The 21,972-nt window shown below is 57.4% G+C and overlaps 1 protein-coding gene across 6 annotated transcripts in view; it reads right to left on the reverse strand.

Annotated features, from left to right (window-relative positions):
• Nucleotides 1-21,972, reverse strand: part of CASZ1 (castor zinc finger 1) — a 150,216-nt gene that overhangs the window by 52,148 nt on the left and 76,096 nt on the right. For 4 of the 6 annotated variants that reach the window (XM_082611875.1, XM_082611879.1, XM_082611878.1 and 1 more), the window contains exons 1-2: nt 4,078-4,380; nt 3,601-3,639 (exon numbers count right to left, since the gene is read on the reverse strand). In XM_082611875.1, the coding sequence (XP_082468001.1) occupies nt 3,601-3,639; nt 4,078-4,126 (88 nt within the window). In that variant the 5' untranslated portion in view covers nt 4,127-4,380. Of the gene's footprint in view, nt 1-3,600; nt 3,640-4,077; nt 4,381-15,733; nt 15,786-21,972 lie in introns of those variants that run through there. The other 2 variants (XM_082611876.1, XM_082611877.1) reach the window with 2 other exon arrangements.

The raw sequence follows: 21,972 nt of genomic DNA on the forward strand, positions 1-21,972 counted from the left end.
AGAAGCCTGTGGCCTTCCCTCTCCCCTCCTCGAGACTGTGTGTCCGCGAAGCATGTGGCCAGCATGTGGACAACCCACTCCAAGAACCAGGCCACTAAGCCAACACGTCTCAGCTCCCTTGACCCCATCATTCCTGGCCTCGTCCACAGCCGAGGCTGGGGCCAGGCTACAATGTGGGGTGCGGGTGGGGGGGTGGTCTGTGTGCAATGTAAGGGGGTCCAGGCCTGGAGTCCCAGCAGAGCTTATCCCAGGGAAAAAGAAGCAGGCCTGGCTCAGTGAGCAGCACTGATCCCTCCCCCTGACTCACCCTGACAACACAGCTACAGCCACAGTGCCCAGTGGGCAGTGGTGCCCCTCAGGGCTCCCCCTGTGGTCCCTGGTCAGCCCTTTGAACTTGCTCTCTTGCCTGTTTGGCCCTTTACCTGGCAGAGCCTACCTTGGATCCTCTGATGGACAGCTCTAGCCCTGGACAGCCCCTCCCCCTCTCCTCAAGACCTCCCTAGGGAGAGTGGGGGCAATTACAACCAGATCCTCAAGAATCAAGGGCAAGTTCCTTCTCAAAGCTCTACTGCTGTTTCAAAGCCATTTTTCGCCCTGGCCTCCAGTTTTTATCAGGGCCTAGGAATCAGCCTAGCGGGGCCTAATCCTGGGGAGCTTCCCAACTGCAGCATGGATTTACCTGTGTCTGAAAGCTTCCTCCTTCCTCCCTTCCCCCTCCTGACTCCCTCCCCCAGGGAAATCACTCTAAAAGGGCCTAATGGAACCATGTCCTCCTCTCTTCGTCTCTCTCCTCCCTCCCTCCCTTTCTTTCTCTTTCCTTTTTTTTTTTTTATTAGCATTTGTGGAATTTATTCCCAAACTCTCCTAATCTTCCGTACACAACCATTTGATTTGCATAACCCAACCCCCTCTCATAAAAACTGGCTGCTAGTTTAATTAAAAAATGTAAATTTGCTGTCATCTCGGGGCCTGGTGAATTAGGACGACATCGGCATTTTTTATTGCTAAAGACCTCCAGATTGATCCAGCCCTTGGCTGAACTGTGGTGGAAGAAAAGGGGTCCACATGGCCCCTGAGGGTCTTGAGGTTCTGCTGTCCCCTCCTGAGCAGCCCTGGTTCTCCCACCACTGAACTGCTTATGGCTGCAATGTTTCAGAACCTAGAGTGATCACCGGAGTGATGTTAACCCACGACCCAATGCTTACTGGGTCCCTGGTGCCAGCAACCCTTTGGGGCCTGTGTCTCCAGCCTTGTACTGTGCTAGAGAGGCCCTCGGCAGAAGCTGCCTGTGGTCCCCCAAAAGGAGAGAGCCCCTCATCACATCTGCAATGAGTCCAGGCCAGAAACGAGGCCCCTGGCCCTGGCTGTGTGCAGAAGTACATCCCAGAGGTTGAGGAAAGATGAGCATGCAGTGAGCCCAGAGACAGGCTCAGAGGGGGATCTCAGAGCTCCCACCTGCTTCCCTTTTTTTGTGAAGAGGGGAAAAAGTGCTTTTCTTCTGAAGTTCTGAGATTAAGGGAAACTTTCAAGTTCGAAGAAAAGGCTGAGATGGTATCACCAGATGATTTCTCCAGGAAACAGTCAGAACTTTGACACCTTGGACCTCCCCTCACTGAGTGGCCAGAGTCCAGGCCTGGGTCCTGCTGGGAGGGCCCTGCTCCAGCTACGGGAGGGACCAGCTGACCACAGGGGCCCTTCTAACTTCTAGGAAAAGTTTCCAGAGCCTGTCCCTAGAGGGCTGGGAGAAGTAAGTGCTGGGAAAGATGCTACAAGAGGTTCTGCCACCTGCAGGCCCAGGAGGCCCTCTCTCCAGTCGGGGACACCCTACAGAAGGGCTTTGGAGTCGTGCCCCGACAGCAGGTGGGTATAGGGCAGGAGGATGGACTCCAGCTCCAGTTGGCATACGGTTAGAAGGAGGAAGCTGAGGGCCCGACTTCCAGCCGAGTAATGCCTAGGTCCCCTGTGCCTGCCCACAAGCAGAGGCTCACCTGCCCCAGGTAGGGGGTGGTGCGTTATCACCACCAGCCCATCTATAAGGTCTGCTTCTTAGCTGGGATGGGGGGGGGCATTTCTGAAGAAAGGGGGTGGGGCCTGAGAGGGAGGCGATGAGACACCTGATTGGAGGTGGGGAGGGCTGCTTCTCTGTGCGAGTGAAGGGCAGGGAGGGGCGGGGTGGCAGCAGTGGCCTTAGACACCTTACCCACTTTGCCCAGTAGGGGCTGTTGCACCCTTCCTGGGCACAGAGGTCCCCAGGACCTCCACGTCGAATTCTCCAAGATCACACCTGTCTGGACATAGTATTAATATTCCTTCCCCAACAAACACACTTCCCTCCCTCCCAAAGCTGCTGCCATGTCCTGTCACCCATCCTGGGCCCCCTAGTGCTGCCTCCTGCCCTCTCTGCCCACTCCCTTTTGACTTCAGGAGGTCAAATGTCAGTCCATGGATCCCAAGGGGCAATGCCATGAACTTGGGCCGTTATAAACAACCACTCTAACAGCCACTCATACCACCTTCTATAAATGAAACAGAAGGGTTCAGAGATCAATCTCAATGAATTATGAACCTGTTTATCACTGACTTCTTTTAAAGACATTTAGCAAAAAAGACAGCACTTTTGTCAGCCTAGGATGAGGGTCCTGGTCAAAATTCCATTTCAGTACAGAGGGCTAAGGGAAAGCCTAAAGAACGTAAAGTAAACCTCACTCTGGACTCAGATTGGAACCTCAGATAGGAGGAGAAGAGGAATGTTGAATACAATTATATTAAAACCAATGACACACCAAAATCTCAGCATAAACTCTGCTCCAGGCCAGCACTATGCTATGTGGAACCCTAACCTAGGCGCCATGCTAGGCTCCCCAAAACCCATAGGTCCAAATTCAGTCGTTTGTCTGGTCTACCCTCTCCCAGGGTAGGGGCTAAGGGCGATGGGAGAGAGTCCTGGGCCCCTCACTTTGAACTGATAACAGCCGTCTCACCCCACGGATTCTCAGGTGAAAAATACTCATTAGCCATAATAAGCAGCTTGATCATCCGACACAGCCTTGTCCCACATAAATTAAATTCCTTTACCTTGAGAGAGTCGCCCCGAAACCAGACTAACCGCCTTTCCCAACAGGACGCTGCTTTCAAAAACTAAACCATCCCCCACTAAAAAAATAAAAACACACACCCCACAGCCAGACACATAGAGATCTTTGCTGGAGAAGAAAAAAAAAAAAAAAAAAAAAAACAGAAAAAACACGCAGCCGCTCAAAAAACACGGAGAACAAAAAACAAAAACCCCACGAAAACCCCCTAAATCCTCTCTCTGGGTGCCCCCCAGCTCCCTCTCCCCTAGGTTCTTTCACAATGACAAGCATCAAATTAGTCACAGTCCCTAAGCAAGTAACAAATAATAACAATAATATCATCGGAAGCCTCACAATCCAGAAACTCAGGCAAGAAGCGCAGCCCGCACCGGACCCTCTCCAGACCAGCCCCCCCCGGCCCCCCCGCCCCGCTCAGCTGCTACCTCATTGGGCTAAAAATAATAACTTCCGTAAAAGAACCGAAAGAAAAGTGAAAGAGCCACCCCTGGTTCCCACCGGCCGGTACCTGTACCAAGATCCATTCTCCTCTCTTTGGTCCCAAACTCTTCGAGGAACGCCAAAAAAAGAAGAGGAAAGAAAAGAAATCTGTTTAGTCTCTCGCAGTGCCCCCCACTACCCACCCCAGCTTTCCCCCTCCGCTCTCCGCACCCTCCCCCCATCGAGGGGCGGTCAAGTCCCCGGGCCTGGGGGAGAAATGAGAAGGGAGACCCGGAGGGAGAGGGAAAGTTTCTCCCTCCCGCCCCTCTCTCTCTGGCGCTCCGGCACGGCACACTCAAAACAGCTCCTCTCTGCTCTCGAGTTTATTAAACTAAAAGAGAAACTATTTATAGACGCGGCCCGGGTCGGGGGGCCCGGCCGGCCCCCGAGGCCGGGGGGCGCCCCTGCCCGCGCCCGGTCCCGCTCCCGCCGCCCCCGCCCCCGCGCCAGGGTCGGAGCCCCGCGGCGGCGCCCCCTGCCCTCCCTGCCCCACTCCGGTACTCACCATAGTCGGAGAGTCGAAAGCCGAATTCACTTAAATAATCAACTTTCATAATACTTAATTAATGCCTAATTGCGACTGATTACTCCCCGAATAACAAGTTGTTTTAAAGCCCTGATGTCATTGCTCCTGACGGTAACACTCAGGGTAACAGTTTGGCAGGAGGGAACAGGCGGGCGGGCGGGAGCGGCCGGGGGCGCTGCCAGGCGCCGAGGTGATTGGCAGGGCGGCCGCGGCACCGCCTCCTCCCGGCCCGGCCCGCACCGCCCCGGCAGGTGAAAGAGCAGATCTCGGCCCGCCCGCGCGCGCGCCCGCCCGCGGGAGGCTGGAGTGAATGGGCTCGCGCTCGCCCACCCCGCGCCCGCTCCTTCAGGCGCGCCTCCGTCCGTTCCCTCGCGCGCGCGCGCGCGCTCCTCACACGCGCGCCCTCGGCCTGCGCCCGCTCCCTCACGCTCGTGCGCGCGGCCTCAGCGCACCGGCCCGGGCGGCCCGCCTTCTTGGCTCAGCGACTGCCCAAACCTTAGACTTCGGAGGAGGGAGGCGGGGACTCGGAGCCCGGGGACGGGAGGGAGGGGAGGCGGGAGAGGGACGCGGCGGTCCGAGAGGACCCGGCGGCCCGCGCTCGCGCCCCCGCGCCAACTCTGGCCGGACGCCGCGGGCGGGCGCGAGCTCGCACGCTCTCCTCGGCGCTCCGGCCCCCCGAGCGCGACTCGATGGCAGCCGCGCGGACTCACTCCCCGGCGCCGGCCGTCCGAAGGCTCGCCGCGCGCGCAGCCGAGCAAACTTTTCCGCGCCGGCGGGCGGAGGTGTGAGCGCCGCGGGGTCGCGCCCACCGAGCCGCGCGCCCTGGTGCGCCCCCCGGGCTCTGGGTGCTGGGGTACCAGGCGTTTTGTTTCCTCCCCATCCCTGAATCTCCTCCTGTTGCTGTGGGTGGTGGTGTTTTTTAGCTCTGAGGAGGAAAGACTCTGGGGCCTTGGGCCTGGGTGTCCCGGGGAACACTCGCATCGGCCTCGCGCTGTTCCTCACACCGTGCCCGCCGCAGGCTTCACGAGTGCGGGAACCCCCAGGGCTCCGCCACTTTGGTTTGGCTTCGCCTTTAAATGCGCCCTGGCTCCCCCGCCCCCACCCCGATTCCAGGTGGACCCCGGCTCCGCGCCACATCACTGCTCTCCAGGCCTTCCTCCTCCCGCTGCCCCGCAGTTCCGCCCCCAGCCCCGCAGTGAGGACGGCACCTCCTTCCTCCCTCACCCTGCCTTGGCCGCCTGTCCTCCAAGGGCCCCCACCACGGATCCGCGCTGTCACTTGGGCTGCCAACCGGCCCTCTTGCCTCTGCCACCTCCCATGCGGGGCCCTGGCAGACAGGGCACAGACAACCCTCAACCAAGGAGCCAGCGTCCTGCCACCTGCCCCTCTGACATCGCCGCATTTCCTGTCTGCCAGTTCATCGCTGGACCAGGGCAACTTCTCTCCTTGCCCTCCCTTCCCCTCAGAGAAAGCACTTTGGTGTATCTTTCGGTCCCCAGATGTCCCTGCTGCAGCCAGATATGTTGAGATTCCTTAAATTTTAGTCATCTAAGTTACCCACTGGGTGGGGGGCAAGGAAGGAGGCAGGCGAGCAGGAAGGTGGGCAGTTCTGCTTGTGAAGTACCTGGATCTCACTGTCCCCAGCTCTCTGTCCCTTCTGCAGCCACCCTGCTGCCTTCCTCCCCTCTCCTGTTTCAGGGGAGGCCACACTGCCTTCAATGAGGGGAGGAGACCAGAACCCAGGCTTTCTTTTCTCTGGTCTTCCGGCAGCATTCAGCAAAATGGCGCTGGACTATTTTTGCAATGGGAAGGGCCCAGGGAGGCCTTGGGGCACGTCAGGGAGTTAACAATCTACTCTTTTTCCCATTTTCCCCTTATTTTTCTTCTCCCTTTATTTACTTTTTTAATTGCAGTTGAGTTCCAAATGGCCCCACAGGGAGATTAGCATCCCTCCCCCATTCGACTGCTCTCCCTGTTGCCTTCTTGGCAACCCCCATTCCTGGTTGTCACACAACCCTCTACCCTTCAGACCTGCCCCATGCCTATGGAGGACGAGTAGCTGGAGAGGCCCAGGAGCTCTGAGTGTCCCCCAGTCCTAAAACCCTGAACAAGGGAGCACAGCTCCTTAAACAAGCCAGGCCCTGTGCTCCCCAGAGGCTGGTACAACTGCTGGCACAGGGCAACCAGGCAGCAAGGACCGTGAGCTTCTCCCCGGGTGGGATCTCAGAGAGGGCACTGCGGCGTCCAGGACTGCTCTGGGGTACACACATGCCGCTGGGTTCTCCCACCCGTGACTCCCCAAAGCAAGGCTTACAGCTTTGGGTTGTAACAGCAGTCAGTCAAACCCAAATCCCAATCCTGAAGTGTCTGCTGCCCCATCTGAGCAACTGGGATGTAGAAGGAAGCCTGAAGACACAGGGGAGAAGGGTGATTTCTGGGTGTATCTGCAATGTGCACATATGGGGAGCTCCCTGCATATGTGACCCACACAGCCTAGGGGCTCCCTATGATGTCCTTCTGGGCTTCTGCTGATGGTGGTCAGGGCATGGGAGGGCATGCCTTCCAGTCACTCACGCAGGACCAACAGGATTGGCTGCACAATAACTTGGGGGCCTCTGGTGGACAAAGGCTGGAGAGGAATGGCTGAAGGGATAGAACTGGAAGAGCCGGACGGAAGGCGGAACAGGCAGGGCGGGCGAGAGGGGCTCGCCAAGCACAGCCACTGGTAGAGGGAGGCGTGAGCTGCCCGGAGAGCCTCAGCTCTGCCAAGACGATGGCCACAATCAGCCACTGCAGGCTTAAGAGGCTCTGCCCAAGAGCGAGGGGCCTTCCTGAGAGGCAGAGAAAATGAGGCCATCTTAGCATGTTATGATTTGAGATTTGAGAAGGCTGAGGCCGTGTCATGGAGGGGTCCCCCGATTTCTCTTTCTCTCCGTGTATGTACTCATACCAAGGCCCTGGCACCTCTGAGTCTATGGCCCATTTTGCCTTGAGAACCCTGACGTGGTAACACCTCTTTGACCCTGAGGCCAGGCCACAGTTTCTGTGCCTCGGGCCCGGGGAATGGAAAGCCCGGTGCCACAATTCCTCCCGGTCTCGAGGCCCTGGGCCCAGAGCCACCAGCTCCTCCTCTCACACCCCACCTCCAAGGGAAAACGTGGAGCCCTGCCCAGCAATGCCACCCACCGGGCCCCTCACACGGGTCCAGGGGAACCTGTCAGCTGTCCCAGGACAACCTTCCCTCACTGGCTCCCGGCGCCCTCGCATCCCCAGTTTGCCCACTCATTCCCTCTCCCTCCCGAGCCCGGGGCCTTCTCACTCACCAGCCTATTTACACACCAGGTATCTCATGCTTTATCTGCTCTCATTTTGAATTTGTAACTTTCACATAAACTTGAACAAAGCTCCTTTTGTTCCTGCACCCCACCCCAGGATCCCAATAAACTGGTTCCCTCTGAGGCGACTGGGCCAGGACACAGGAGCCTTGGCCAGACGACTGCGGGTACGTGTGAGCAAGCATGTTCGCACCTGCGGGGAGTCTGTGTGCCTGCGTGTGAGTGCACTCCCCAGGCGGGCGGCGGGAGGGGTCAGGGGGAGCCTTGAGTGAGCAAAGTGTGGATGGGAAGGATGGTGGGGATGGAGGGCAGAGCCCAGATGCCATGGCACGGGGATGGGATAGATAGCCTGCCCGTAGGGCACGAGAGGTCATGGGCCCCGGATGGGTGGGTATCGGGGCAGGGGATCAATGGGGATGAAGAGGAAACAAAGAGCAGAGAGGCACAGCAAAGTGGGTGGCGGAGCGAGGGGCTGAGGCCAGGCTCGAGCTAAGTGTAAGGCAGATACAGGGATCGCATTATGGCGGTCTAGGGGCTGGCACGGCCGCACGCTCAGTCCCGTAATCCTGTTAGCCAGCAATCTCCATTCCGAAAGAGCTTCATTTCTTTGTGAATATTTGTAAACTAGATATCTAATGGAAAATTATAGGAAAATTATAGTGAAATTCATGACGGAGAAATCCGATTATCCCTAATTCAATTATGCCATCTTAGCCCACACAGCACATTTCCCATTTTTTTCCCATAAATACCGATGCCAGGGGTCCCGGTAATCAAATAAAATTGAAAATCATCTTCCCATTAAATTCAATTAGCCGCAATTTCTAAAGCCTATCAGAGATTTTAATTACTAAATTATAAAATTCTCCAATGCTAAATTGAAACCAAAAAAATTGCACATCCTTATATTTCAGAGAAAAAAAAGGGGGGGCCAGCAAAATCCTCGGAAAATGCCCTACTCTCTGTGCCCAGCTCCAAAGCAGGTTCCCCACCTGGAGGGACAGCACACCGCTGCCTACTTGCCAGGTTGAGGACCAAGCCACGGGGGCAGAGGGGATGGCCCGGTCAGGGGAGGGGCTGAGGTATATTAATTTAACAGAGGGGCAAAGCACACCTCCAACCCCAAGCAGCTGGAGCTGGGCTGGCCCTTAGAGAGGACTCGCGTCCTCACTGGCTGTCCTGGCTCCTGAGATGCCCTCAACTTTGTCCCCCACGGAGAGTGAGGTCTATAACTGCTACCTTCTTGGCCCGTGGACATGGCTCGGACCCAGGTCACAGCTTGGCCTCAGGGCAGCAGACCAGAGGCAGCCGGCTTCTTACTCAGTTGCTGGCTCTCTGACCACCCAGCCGGGCCCCCAGATGGCCTGGGCTGGGTCAGAGGTGGGGAGTAGGATGGAACCCGATGTTGAGGGTGGCCAGACATCATAGGAGGGTTCCGTGGCCCTGAGCCTTCTCCAGAGCATTCCCAGGAGCCATGGGTCCTGGCTGTGTACCAGCCTCCTGAGAGAAGAGCTGGGGATGGACATGGCCCAAATTTGGCCTTTCCCTGTACTTCCAGCTCATTCCTTGTTCTTACCCTCTTCTGGGAAGCTGACCGGCTGAACTGGCCAGAAGGAATACCCTTGCCCCGCGGGAGAGCTCACTCTTTCGCCCCCATCTCCTTTTAGGGAAGTGCTGGCCATAACCCCAACGGTAGCCCCTCCTCTCCCCCGCCCCCACACCCACAGGCCACTTACCCCACTCTAAAGTCTGCTCTAGGAGTCAGAAGAGCCTGGGGAGGTGGCACCGGTGGTAGCATAAAGGGACCCTAGATCTGAAACCCAAGGTGGGTGGCTGGGTGGGCAGCTGCTGGGCCCGGCAGTTTCAGGGCAGCCAGGAGCTGAGCTGCTGGCAGCCAAGCTGCCAGCAGCCCAGCACCCAGGGAGCAGGGAGCAGGTTTAATTTGCCAGGCAGTCAGGAGTGCCAGCAGGGGAGGCACCCGCAAACAAAACAAAAACAAAAAAGTTAATTATCTTTGGCTTTTTCTTAATAAATATCCAAACTGGCCCGGCCGGATCCTCCGCTTTGGAGGGAGAGAGAAGAAGGAGGAAAAAACCCCAAACCAAATCCAACAGACTCATTCTCTACCTTTCCCTTTGTCTCTCATCCTTGTATTTATCTCTTATCAGAGGCAGTAACAGTTTCACATTAATTCCCAAATTTTGCAAGTGCAAGAGTGTGGTCACAAAAAGTTGTTTTGTTTTGTTTTGTTTAAAGTTTTGGGGTGGGAAAGTGGACATGTGAAGAAGAAAGAGGCAGGCAGGAGGAAAAAAGGCAAGAAGAAACAGGACAGAAGCAGAGGGAGTGAGAAGAAGACAGAAGGAAAGAGAGAGAAGAAAAAACAGAGAAAGTGTGATGCGGGGAACTGAGCTCGTTGCATTGCCCCCAGGGACGCGGCCCAGCCTGTGGCCCCAACCTGGGCAGGGACCTTTCCTGGAATGTTATGTTGGCATTTTACTTCAGTTACAATGATCAGCTATAGGAGATAATGGGGATTTTTCATCTTAAACCTCCAAACCACCTAGGTCTCCTTGGCCACTTGGGCTCCCCTGCTGCTGCGAGTTCGTGTGGCAGCCCCCCCCTTCCAGGAGCTTGGCTGGGGAAGAGGGGAGGTTGGCTGTCCTTCTGAGGCGTGTGACTTTTTCTATGTGGAATCCCAAGTATACCTGGGGAGAGAGATGCGTGTTGCCACCTGGGCCTACGTGTTTGGATGGTGCTGATACACGCCTGAGCCCACGCTGTTAGAAACATCTGGTAGGGCACGTGGTGGGGGGTAGGCAGCCAGGACATCGGGCAGTCCCTCACGGAGCACGGGCACTGGAGTCCCACTACCTGGGTTCAAACCCTAGCTCTATCTCTCACCAGCTGTGCAACCTCAATCAAGTCACTGACCCTCTCTGAGCCTCCATTTTCTCAGCATCAAAGTCAATAATAATTAGTGATTGCCGAGGGCTGAGGGTAGGGGAGAATGGAGAGTGACTGCTAATGAGTACGGGCTTTCCTTCTGGGGTGATGGAGATAGTCTACAATTAGATAGTGGTGATGGTGGCACAACCTTGGGAATATACTAAACACCACTGAACTGTACACTTGGTGTGTGAATTATGTCTCTGGGGATAAAAAGGGGGAATGATAACAGCACTTACTGCATTGAGCTGTCATAAGGGCATACGGAGCACAGAGCCTGGCACAGAGCAACGCTCAGGAAGGATTCACGAGTAGTCACTCACATGGATCGCGGGGGATGGGCTGGCATCCTGGGGCCTGGGCTGGTATCCATGAACTCATACTGCTGGGGCTTACAAATGTCTACCTGGGGCCCTGGGGCCAGGCCAGCAGGTTGTCAAGCAGCTGAGCTGCCCGCCCCCAGTACTTGGTCGGGGCTCCTGGGCGACTGGCTCGCTGGCAGGGATGGGAGAGTGCATGGCCCTCCTCCTGCCTCCCCGCCCGCGTCCCTGGAGATGAGGCTGCCCACCGTGGCAGGCCGGCTCTGTGCTCACTCTCCCCGTCTCAGAGCACTCATATTTTCCATGTGCAGCAGACCGTGAATTCACCTTCATACTAGTTACAGGGTTATTTAGCTTCTCCTGACACTGACAATCACCAAACTTTAATTCGCTGCTTGGTTTCTCCCTGCTGCGCCCTCTGCCCACCCCCAAAATCACTGCGAGAGGATGGGAGGAACCTAGGTCTGGCCCCCTCTTGCCAAAGCCTGCTCTTCGGAGTGATGGAGCGATGGGAGGAGGGGGGGTTGGTCAGAAGGAGGAGACGATGGGCAGAGGGCGGACAGAGAGAGCAGGACGGGAGAGGAGAAGTACCACCAGGGCTGAGGGGAGCTTCCATCCCACTCCTCTGGCCTGACTGACACTAATGTATTCAACCTGATGTCCATCCCGTTACGAATGAAGACTCAGCTGACTGGGCTGCGGGTCTGAGGGCTGGCAGCCCTGGCCAGGACCTCCGGGGCCAGGACTCACTGAGATCCCAGGACCAGGCAGCTGGCATGGGCTGGCTCCTCTGCCTGATGCTGGACGAGCAGGTGCCCATCTGGGAACTCACCAGAGGGAGCCCATTCTTACCAACCTGAGAAGCCAGCTCTCATTTCCTCCCGCCTCTCCCGTGCCAGTCGCCTGTCAGGCCAAGCCCTCCTGCCCTGTAGAGGTTTCTCTCTGGCTTACAGCCCTGTTGCCGGGATCACGTCTCTCTTCCTTGGATAAAGCCAGGGGGGTCTGCTCAAAGCTACTGACAAGCATCAGATGAGAAACAGAGACCGAGACATCGCCCACCAAGGATCCCAATCACACAATCCTGGGACCAGCGTAGGAGACAGGGCCCAAATGCGGCCACGAGTCTGCTTCCTCGCCCAGTGGGAGGGGCCGCTGCTGCCCTGAGCACCCAGGCCAGCCCCAGCAGGGTCTCTGTCTCTCTTCCCTTGCCTTCGGCAGATCCCTTTCTTTCTGTCTCCTCTGCACTCCCACACCTTTCCAGGAGTGGGCCCAGCTTCCAGAAGATCCAGAGAGGCCTCTGGTTAGCTCGGGGGCCAGGCAAGCCCAGAGATCTCAGACTCTTCCTCGTAGCGACTCTTCATCTCCTGAACTGGTCACCATCACCTTTCCCCAAAGCCTCCCGGGCAAGCGAGGTTTCCTCTGAGGACCATTTGGTGGAACAAGGGGACTCTCTTATTCGCCACATCCAAGCTGGCTCCATCAGCCACTCATTGGGCGGAGAGTCCCAGGAGCAGAGAGACTCACAAGGCAAGGACCTGGGGGGCTTGCAAAAGCAGAGGCAGGGCCAGGGGCAGAGGCAGGAGGGGAGAGGCAGGGAAATCCACTGGTGGGTCCAAGCTCTGCCTGCTTCCTCCCAGCCCTGCTCCACTGCCCCACCCCTGCTGGCAGGGGAAGTGGCCATGGTGGCCTGGGCAAGAGAGATGTCAACGGGAGCGATGGCAGAGATGGGAGAAGGGGCTTGTTGACGGCAAACTGTCCATTATGGCTCAGATTATAAGCATATTGCGCAGGGCTCTCTGCACGATGCCGAGGAAATCCAATACGCTGAAAGGTTAATGCAATCAATTAGGGTGACAAGGAAGTAAAGTAAAGCCTTCGGAGTAGATGAAAAGGAGAGAGAGGGAGAAAGAAAGAGCGCCATGGAGTTGGGGGTGGCAGCACGGGCGGTGGGAAGGTGAAGAGGACGAGAAACTAATGGGATGCAGAGAGAAGGCTTGGAGGGGAAAACAGATCTACAAAAGGCCGGGAGCCCGCGAAAAGAGGCCAGTAAGAGAGACGGCGGCAGAAGCAGCAGGAAAGGGCAACTCGTGAGCTGTGCGGGGACCCGGCTCCCAGCTCGTCTCAGACCTCTGACTGCTGCACAGCTTCAGTTTCCTTCCCGGTCCCCCCTTCCCCCTCCCTGCCAGCCTTTCCTCTAGGGCTCGGAGCCTGGCTCCCAGATTAGCTCACAGCGCTAGTAACGTGCAGCCTTGGTCCCTGCCCCTGTACTGAGCGTGTGCCCACCGTGTAACGTCCAGGGCCTTCTCCACAGAACTGCAGAGTGGGTCCCGACTGCCCCAGAATGGGCCCAAGTTCAGACCCGGACTCTTCCCTTGGCTTGCTTTGCTCTCAGCAGACCCCACAGCTTTCCCCTATGCATCCTAGTTCGTACTTGCAACAAGCCTGCAAAGCAGAGAGCGTGGTCGTCAGGGCTCCGTTTTACAGATAGAGAAACTGGTGCTCAAGAGGTTATGCGACTTCCCAGGGCCCTGCAGCAGACATGGAGGACCCGGGACCGACCTGAGAACTCCAGTGACTCCCAGTCCACCACCCGTGCGGCATTTTCTTCCACGACCCTCGCTCAAGCGAGGAGTCTCAGCTTCTCCAAGGTGAGGGACTCAGTGGTCCCGGGGCAGGGGTGGGGGACTGCATGGAACCTGCCTAGAGATGACTGCTGGCTCCTACATGCATGGCGGAGACCCAGGCTCTGGCAGGTGAAAAGGAATGAAGGAAGGTGGGAACGCAGGCGCTGCCTACCTGTCAGGCCCCGGGCTAGACACCTTCGGCCCCATTCACTCACTCGCTTGTCCCAATAACCCTGCAAAGTAGATGTTCTGCTCACCTTGCAGAAGAGGAAACTGTGGATCTGAGAACTTGCTAAAGGCTACAGGATGGAGACACAAGGCTCCTGGATGCCGGGAGCAAGAGATCTGAGGAAACAGTGGCTGTCAAGGAAAGGACAAGCCGGGACTTCTAGGTAGGTGGGACTGAGCAGGAGATGAGGTCCTACAAAGAGTAGAGAGAGAAAGGGCAGCCCCAAAGGGACCAGGACTGCAAGCAGCTCCGCAACCTCAGGGACAGGGCTCCCTGACAACTTCCCCGGGCCCCTCAGAGCAAGACACGAGCACGGAGCAGGATGATGGCTGCACAGCACTGTGAAGGTACTTAATGCTAGGGAACTGCACACTTAAAAATGGTTACAATGGTAAATTTCATGGTGTGTATATTTTACCACTGGGGGGAGAAAAAAAAGAGCAGAGGGCAGGAGCCAGAAACCCCAGAGGGAGAGACAATAAACTTTTCCTATAAAGGGCCAGATAAATATTCTAGGCTTTTCAGGCCAAACGTGCTCTGTTGTAGCTACTCAGCTCTGCCATCATAGAGTGAAACCAGCCATAATTGATATGCAGATGAGTGGGTGTGGCTGTGTTCCAATAAAACTTTATTTACAAAAACAGGCAGTGGGCCAAATTTGGCCCTCTGGTCATACTTTGCCAAGCCTTGCTCCAGAGAATGGAAGCACCTGGGGCTGACTTTCAGGACAGAAGTAGCCAATCTGAACCTTGCCAAGTGGAAGGAAGGGCTGGGCAGAGGGCTTAGGAGGAAATCAGGTTCTCATTAGCAGCAGAGGGTGGAGAAAAAGAAGGGAAAGAGAACAAGGGCTGGATGGGAAACAGATGTCCAGGAACCGGTCCGTCCCAGCTCCCAGCATCCTAAGCCCTCCACTGTGCTTCAGAGTCTCAGGGATGCTATGAAGGGGCGGAGAGTTGAAGCTCTCAACATGCTAGGAGTCTTGATGCCAGGAGAGAGGTGTTAGGCTCTGGCTAAGAGAGGACGGGAGTGGGGCAGCGGCAGGGTCGGGCTGGCCAGAAGGGATGCCAGGGGAGAGAAGGGCGAGGAGAGAGGCCCGGGGGGCAGAGCTGTAACCAGGGTGGTGCTGGCGGCAAAGGGAGGAATCCACGGGCCCCAGTGAGAGCGCAGGGCGCGGGCCGGGCCTGCCCTACACCGGCCGCCTCTGATCACGTTTTCAGGGCCACTGCCCGCCGGCACAGACAATGCTGGGGGAGCCTTTGAAGTCCGAAAGGGATGCCGCGGTGGGAGCCTCGCGAATCTCCTCCCTTCCCCCGTCCTCCCGGGGGAGGGGGCCAGCAGGACAAAACCCAGAGCCGGTCACAGCCGGGCCCCCGAAATGCGTGAGACAAAGGGAAAACAAACAGGTTTGGAGCCAGGCGCACGGTGCCGTGTCTGTCCCCCGCCCCGCCGAGCACGGATGATGGATGGCTGCAGCCAGCCAGCTCGCCCGCCGGGCAGGCCCCGCTATTTACATAACACTGGCGTTCCACCGGTCACCTCTGACACGGCGCTGCCTGGGGCCGAGGCCTGGTGGCCCCGAGGTTCCTCGAGCCACCCGAGAACTGAGACAGCCTGTGAAGGCCCGGCCAGGCCAGGGGAGCCCAGTGCCTGGGGAAGGGAAGGGTAGCAGCCTGATCTGGGCTCAGGGCCCAGGTCCTCCTCCCTGCCAGCCTCCCACGGAAGAAGGAGGAGGCCACGGGGCCAGCAGCTTCCCAGGAGAGAGGACTTCTAGGGCTTTCAAGTCCACGCGGTTCCCCAAGCACGAGCTACAGGCAGAGCTTCCAGGGAGAGCTGGCAGCAGCCACAGCGGGTAGACAGCACTGCGGAGGGCTGGGCACGGTACTGCCGGGCGGCTGAGCCCTGGCACCACAGATGCCCCTTTGCCTCACGCTGCCTGGAACGCATTCCACGCCCAGAGTCAGCGATCCATGGGTCCCCAGCCCATTTCCAGCCTAAGAACGCATCTGAGACCCTTCTACCGGGGTCATCTTTTCCTGCCAGGTTCAAATGGGCAGTGTGGTTCCAATTCCCTGTCTCCATCTTCCAGACCCACCCTGGGGGCTCAGCACGACTGGGCCCAGCCCAGGGTGACACGTGTAGCAGGCGCGTGGTCACCACTGGGGGGAAGGGCTCAGGCCTTACCTTGTAGCGGGTCCTAGAGGCTCCTCTCTCACAGCGGGGGCGTCACTTCATCCTAGGGAGGGACAGAGAAGAGCCTCTTAGCCTTTCAAGGCAGGATGCGTACAACTCCCCAGTGTGTGCCCAAGGGCTCCCTGCCACCCCCAGGCCAAGGGGCTGATGCTCCAGGGTGGCCAAGGGTGTCAAAAATTCAGACGCGCGGAGCAGGCACTGATTTTGGCCCATCTGAAAGGACGTGCCGACCAAAATTTGAAAAAATTCAGAAAGCAGCAGGGGTTGATCACAGTGGAAATATGGTCCTAACCAAAGAGAGAAAAGTCAGAGCATACTGCACACACCTCCGTGGAGGCAGAGATGCGGGTGTGCGGGTCGGGGTGCTCTCCTGGAGCTGCAGTGGCTGAGCAGCAGGGCCTGGGGACAATGACAGGAATACAGCAGCACCCATCCCTCACTCTCTTCCCTTGGCCCCTGAAAATCTACAGTACATGGGTGACTGAGGGGCAAGGGTGGACCAGGGGCCAGGGCACCAGGAAGCCTCAACTCCCAGGAATAGGCTGCAGACAGCACCTTCCACCCTGGGGTCCTACTGATGAGTCACAAGCCATGCTGGGGGCCCATGTAGGGAGAGGGAAAATGGCCCAGCAAGGTAGGGGGTCTTTAGCCAACACGTGACTCAGCCCAGCTTGCCAGGCCCAGGCCCTCCTGCCCAGCACGTGAGTCTGGGGAGCCAGGTTCAAACGGGACAGACGCCTCGTGTGGACAGAAAACCCAAGGAGCCCTCTGCCTGCTGACCTGGGCCCACCTGCCCTTGCCCGAGCCCGCCCCGCTCCCACCCCGTGGGCCTTCAGAACTCCACCCATATCGGGAAGGGTTTTCTGCTTATTAGGGTTTTTTTCTCCCTACTCCCTCCTTTGTGGCTTATCAATGATGCAAGAGGAATAACACCAGTTTCCTTAGGCTGTGTAATCCCCAAATCAGATTGGGGGGATTGCGAGAGGTGAGGTGACCTTGTACAGGGCTCCGGGAATGCCACCCAGTCCCGCTGCCCGCCCTCCCGTTCCCAGGACATATTTAGACAGATAATGCTAATTGTACTTGACGCATCCTCCTAAGGAGGGCTGGGTCCTCTGCCAGCTTTCGCTGCCTTTGCTGGGCTGCCTGGGCGGAGGGTGCCCACTGAGGCAGAGCCCACCCTGCTGGACACCGGGCTCTGGTGGGCATCGAGCAGTTGGGGGGGGTTACCCCATGGGCCTCTGATGCCCATCTGACCCAGATGGTAGGAAGCTAAGATTCTGCAGAGAGCTGGGCGGGCAGAGAGAGGGGGCAGCAGAGAGGAAAGGGGGGCCCTGCTGAGATGGAAGAGGGGGCCGAGGTGGGAAGAGTGGACAAAACAAACAGTCGGAGAGGAGAGCTGGGGGAAGTGGAGGCCAAGCAGGGCTGGGCCACGGGGCAAGGGAGAGAGACCCTGGGCCTCCGCTGAGAGGCGCTGGGCAGGCTTGGCTGTCAGAGCTCACAGCCCAGCCAGCCCGCCCAGCGGCCCAGCGGGGCGTCATCGCTGTCCGGTCCATCCCACACCCGCCCGCCTGAGATCTCTCAAGGCACCCCGGCCAGCCTCCCTTGAACCTCCAAAGCCCCCCAACTCCACAACTCCAGTATCTCCCTTCCACCACCTTTTTCTCCCCTCCCATCCTCCCCAGCAACTGTGCGTTTATTAATTCATGAGGCACTAATTAGTTCTTTGTTTAATTTTGTGTTAAACAGACTGACCAGAATGATAACGACTCGCAGCGCGGTGTTGCCGTCCCCAACCACCCCTGTTTTCTGACAACAAGGGAGCACGGGAGACCGGAGCGCTGAACCCAAATCCCTCAGCAGTTGCACTTCATTAAGTCAAAATGTGACAAGAAGCTTAGAGAGCAACTTGCAGATCTGATCACACAGAACAATCGGGGAGGAAACTTTCCAGGAGTTGGCTGGGGGTGGAGGAGGGATGCGGAGGGCGGAGATGCTTACCGTGCGGGGACCAGAGACGTGAACTGGGGTCCTGCCCCTCACCTGGCCCTGGGGCAGGCGGCCTGGCAGACGGGAGCAGGGAGGCTGTCTCTGGGTGGGATCTGGGACACTGGGTGGATTCTGGAACCCCCGTGGGGACCTGAGAAGTTCAACTTTCTCTCTCCGTTCTGCCCGGGCATCTTCCCCTGTCACTCTCTGCCTCTCACTGTTCCTGCTGTTTGGTTCTGGCCTGTGTGAGTGAGTGACTGGGCACACCCAGGGCCTGGCAGAGAATCAGAAAGCTGCTGCAGTTAAGGAAGGATTCTGCAAGGCCGGGGGGGAAACACAGAGGAGACCAGGAGCCCCAACACTTAGGAAGGCTGAAGTTAAGTGCAACGCTTCCAGGCTAAGAAACAGAAGTAACGTGCTCAGGGATCCTGGCCACTCTCCGCCAGCTGTCCACCCATCCACCCATCCTGCACTCATCCAATGTTCTTCAACCTAAGTACTCTGACCAAAAAACTGAGGACCAAGAGGTTGAGTTCTATGCAGAAGTACATGGTAAATCAGAAACAGAACCAGGTCTGTTTGGCTACCTGCTCCCTCCTGTCCATGTGACAAAGCAAGATCTTGGCCCAGATGTGTCAAGCTGCTAACCCCATAGGTCCACAGGGAGGGATCGGAATTAAGCCCTGTCCCAGTCTAAAGACAGGGCCCCTGCTCTCCTTTTACCTGACCCTAATCTCGGAAGATGTGGACAATGTCTTACATAAATGAGAACATGGAGGGGGATATGAGGAGGAGAATAAGAACAAAAGCACACAGAGAAAGTTGACAGACCAGAGCCCGGATTGTGTGTGAAGATCCTCCTGCCTTCTTCCCATTGGCCACTGTGCCAGCCCAGGTGTGGCCTGACCCACCCACCCCCTGAGAGCCGGGGCCTGAGGCAGAGTCTACAGGTCAGCCTTGCCCCTGCCTTCCCCGGGCGGGTGCCGGTTCGGAAGTGCAGTGGTCTCTCACCCGAGCCTGGCAGCCCTGGGCTGGCTTCTGTTCATTTGCTGTCAGGCTGCCTAAGCAAACCAATGAAAACTAATCATTAATTATAAAAGAGAGCAAGAAGAGTAGACGAGAGGGGAGAGGGTGAAAGGGCGAGGTGGGAAGGAGGAGAGGGAAAGCGGGGTAGAGAGGGAGGACGAGGAGGGCCTGCAGGGAGCTCCGAGCGGGGGACCGTGGGCCTGGGAGCTGGAGGGGACCAGAGGCACACGAGGTGCTGGAGTTGAGGGAGGGCAGGAAGGGCGCCAAAGGTGGTAGGGAGGGGGCTGCCCTGGGCCGGGGTCGGGGGTGGAGGGAAAGGCTGGAGAGGAGGGGAGCGGGAGAGGGAAGGGTGAAGAAGCTGCTGTGACCAGCGTACCAGGACCCGAAGAGGCCTCATCCGCCTGCAGTCCCCTCTGGCTGGAGCCACCGACCATCCGGGATGTGGCTTCCGAGCATCTCACCCTGGGCTCCCCGGCTCCATATTTATGAGGCTCAGCTGATTACGCAGCACCAGGCCAGGCTCCTCAGCCCTGCCGCCCCTACCTGCTCCCCAGCCCTCGCAGGCCACAGAGGGGAGGCTCGGGGCAGCTGTCGCGGCCCATCTACCCCGCCCCCCCATGCTGTCTCCTGCCCCCTCCGGCACCCGCACACACCCCGTCCGTCTCCAGGCCGGGCCCTTTCACAGGGCTGAGGCCGTGTCAGCGGGCAGCTTGAGGAGGGGGCAGCACAGACAACAAGGGGCAGTGTCATGGAAACGGGCACTTTCCCGGAGAAATATTCTGTTTGGCCTCCGTCCTGCATTGAGGAGCTGTCAGGAGCCTGAGTGAGAGCCAAAGCACCCCGGGACCAGGCGTGACAAAACCTATTTTCTGCCTCAAATTTGATTGATTAAAAAACTTTTTAGGAAAACCATGCTAAAAAGAGTGAAGAAAAAAAAAGAGAGTGAGAAGGAGAAAGAGAAAGAGAGAAAGAAAGAGAGAGAGAGAGAGGGAGAGAGAGGAACGAGGAGGAAAGAAAGAAAGAAAGAGAATGAAAGTGCTGAGGGCTCAGGGCCACGGGCAGGGCCCGCGCTGTTGCCCCGGGAACGACGCCAGGGCCCGGCGTGTCAGCCCGGTGGCCGCCGCATAACCAGGCACAACGGAAAGGTCAAAGGAAGCCCCAAACTTCTACACAGTGGTTAGCAGACAATGAGGGGCCGAGGCGGCCAGGGCAGGTTGTCCATCCGTGTAGGGGAAGGAGCCCAACAGCCGCAGGCAGGCCAGGGACAGCTGGGGTCAGCGCCAGGCCTCCGGATTGGCTCTGAGGAGGCGGGCAGTGGTCTGCAAATGCAGTCTGGGCTGAAATGTGGCCAGACTCCTGAAAACCCTGTATAGGCTCAAGAGGAAGGATCCAGTAGTCTGGGGGCAGGAAAGGCGTTTTCCCACCTTGTTCTCGAAAGTCCTGGCTCAGAGAGGTACCCAGCTGACCCGCCCATCCTGCAGGGCCGAAGCCTCTGCTGGTCCAACACCTCTAGCTTGCTCTCTCGGTCTCACACCTTCCCTGCCCAGGCCCTTAGTTCCTTTACTGGATGCTGCCCTGTGTGGTCCTCACGCCTGGCTTGCCCTCTCTCTTTTCCCGTCTCAGAAACTGACACAGGCCCCGCCATGGGCTAGGACTGTGATGGGAGGCCGTACTTTACTCTCTCAGGGCTGCAGGAGAAAGGCCAGCCTCCCCACCTTTCTTGAGCCCCCGAAGGGGGAAGAAACTCCTCCATCTCCCAGAGGCCCTGCCTGACCACTCCAGGCGGAGGTGGCTCAGATCTTCCTGGTGGGACCCATCCTGTCCCACCAGGAAGAGGGGTCCAGGTGAGCGGCTGGGTTTGCTCTTCTCCATCTAAGGGCCTCGGAGGTCAAGGTGAGGAACAGATCTGGCGAAGATGTCGGCAAGAAGGTTTCTCTGGGGTGCTGGGAGCGGTGCGTCCAATGCGGTCTTTGCAGCTCAGGGCTCAATGTGGGTGAGGCAGTGCCTCCTTGGACAGATGGCGCGTGCCACCAGACAGATATACGGAAAGACAACACCTGCTCCGGGCCCTGCCGAGCCCTCCTCCAGGTCATTGGCTTAGATCTCTCCCCGTCCCTGCTCCACAGTGATCGTCAGGATGTACACTGAGTACGTCCTGTGCGCATGACACCGTGCTAGGCCCGAGGAAGATAAAATACACAGCTTACACGAGAAACGACAGAGGAGGTGAGACCCAGGTCTGAATCCTGCCTCTGCCACTTACCCTCCATGGTGTCTGCCGGGCAGGCTGCTTAACCTCTCTTGGCCTCAGCTTCTTCAACTGAAGAGCGGGCGGTATGAGCCCTACCTGAAATGCATTTCATTCAGTAATTTTTCTTTTCTTTTTTTTTTTTTTTTTTTTTTGCGGTACGCGGGCCTCTCACTGTTGTGGCCTCTCCCATTGTGGAGCACAGGCTCTGGATGCGCAGGCTCAGCGGCCATGGCTCATGGGCCCAGCCGCTCCGTGGCATGTGGGATCCTCCCGGACCAGGGCACGAACCCATGTCCCCCGCATCAGCAGGCGGACTCCCAACCACTGCGCCACCAGGGAAGCCCTCATTCAGTAATTTTTCTTGAACACCTACTATATGCTGGGTACTGTCCTAGATCTGGAGAACACTAGTAACCAGAGACAGTCCTCACGGAGCTTCCGTTCTGCAGTTGTTGTGAAGACCCGCTGAAATAACACACAGCACCGTGGTCTGTCACACAGTAAGTGCTCAACAAATGTTACCTTTTACTAGCTTTCAGGTGCCCTGCCTTTAATAAACTGGGGAGAGGTCCAGCAATTCCATTCCTAGGTATATACCCGAAAGATTGGAAAACAGGGACTCAAACAAAAACTTGTACATGAATGTTCGCAGCAGCTCCACTCACAATAGCCAAAAGGTGAACACAACGCAGATGAACGGATAAACAACACGGGGTCCCCACAAAACGGAATATTATTCGGCCGTGAAAAGGAACGGAGTTCTCATATGGGTTACAACATGGATGAACCTTGAAAACGTGATGCTGAGTGAGAGAAGGCAGACGCAAAAGACCACATATCATACGATTCCCTTTATATGAAACATTCAGAATAGGCAAATCCGTAGAGACAGAACACAGATTAGTGGTTGTCAGGGGACGGGGGAAATAGGGAGTGACTTCTAATGGGTATAGAGTTTCTGTTC

The sequence above is a fragment of the Mesoplodon mirus genome (genome assembly GCF_964341445.2).
Source record: "Mesoplodon mirus genome assembly, chromosome: 3".
Lineage (NCBI taxonomy): Eukaryota > Metazoa > Chordata > Mammalia > Artiodactyla > Ziphiidae > Mesoplodon > Mesoplodon mirus.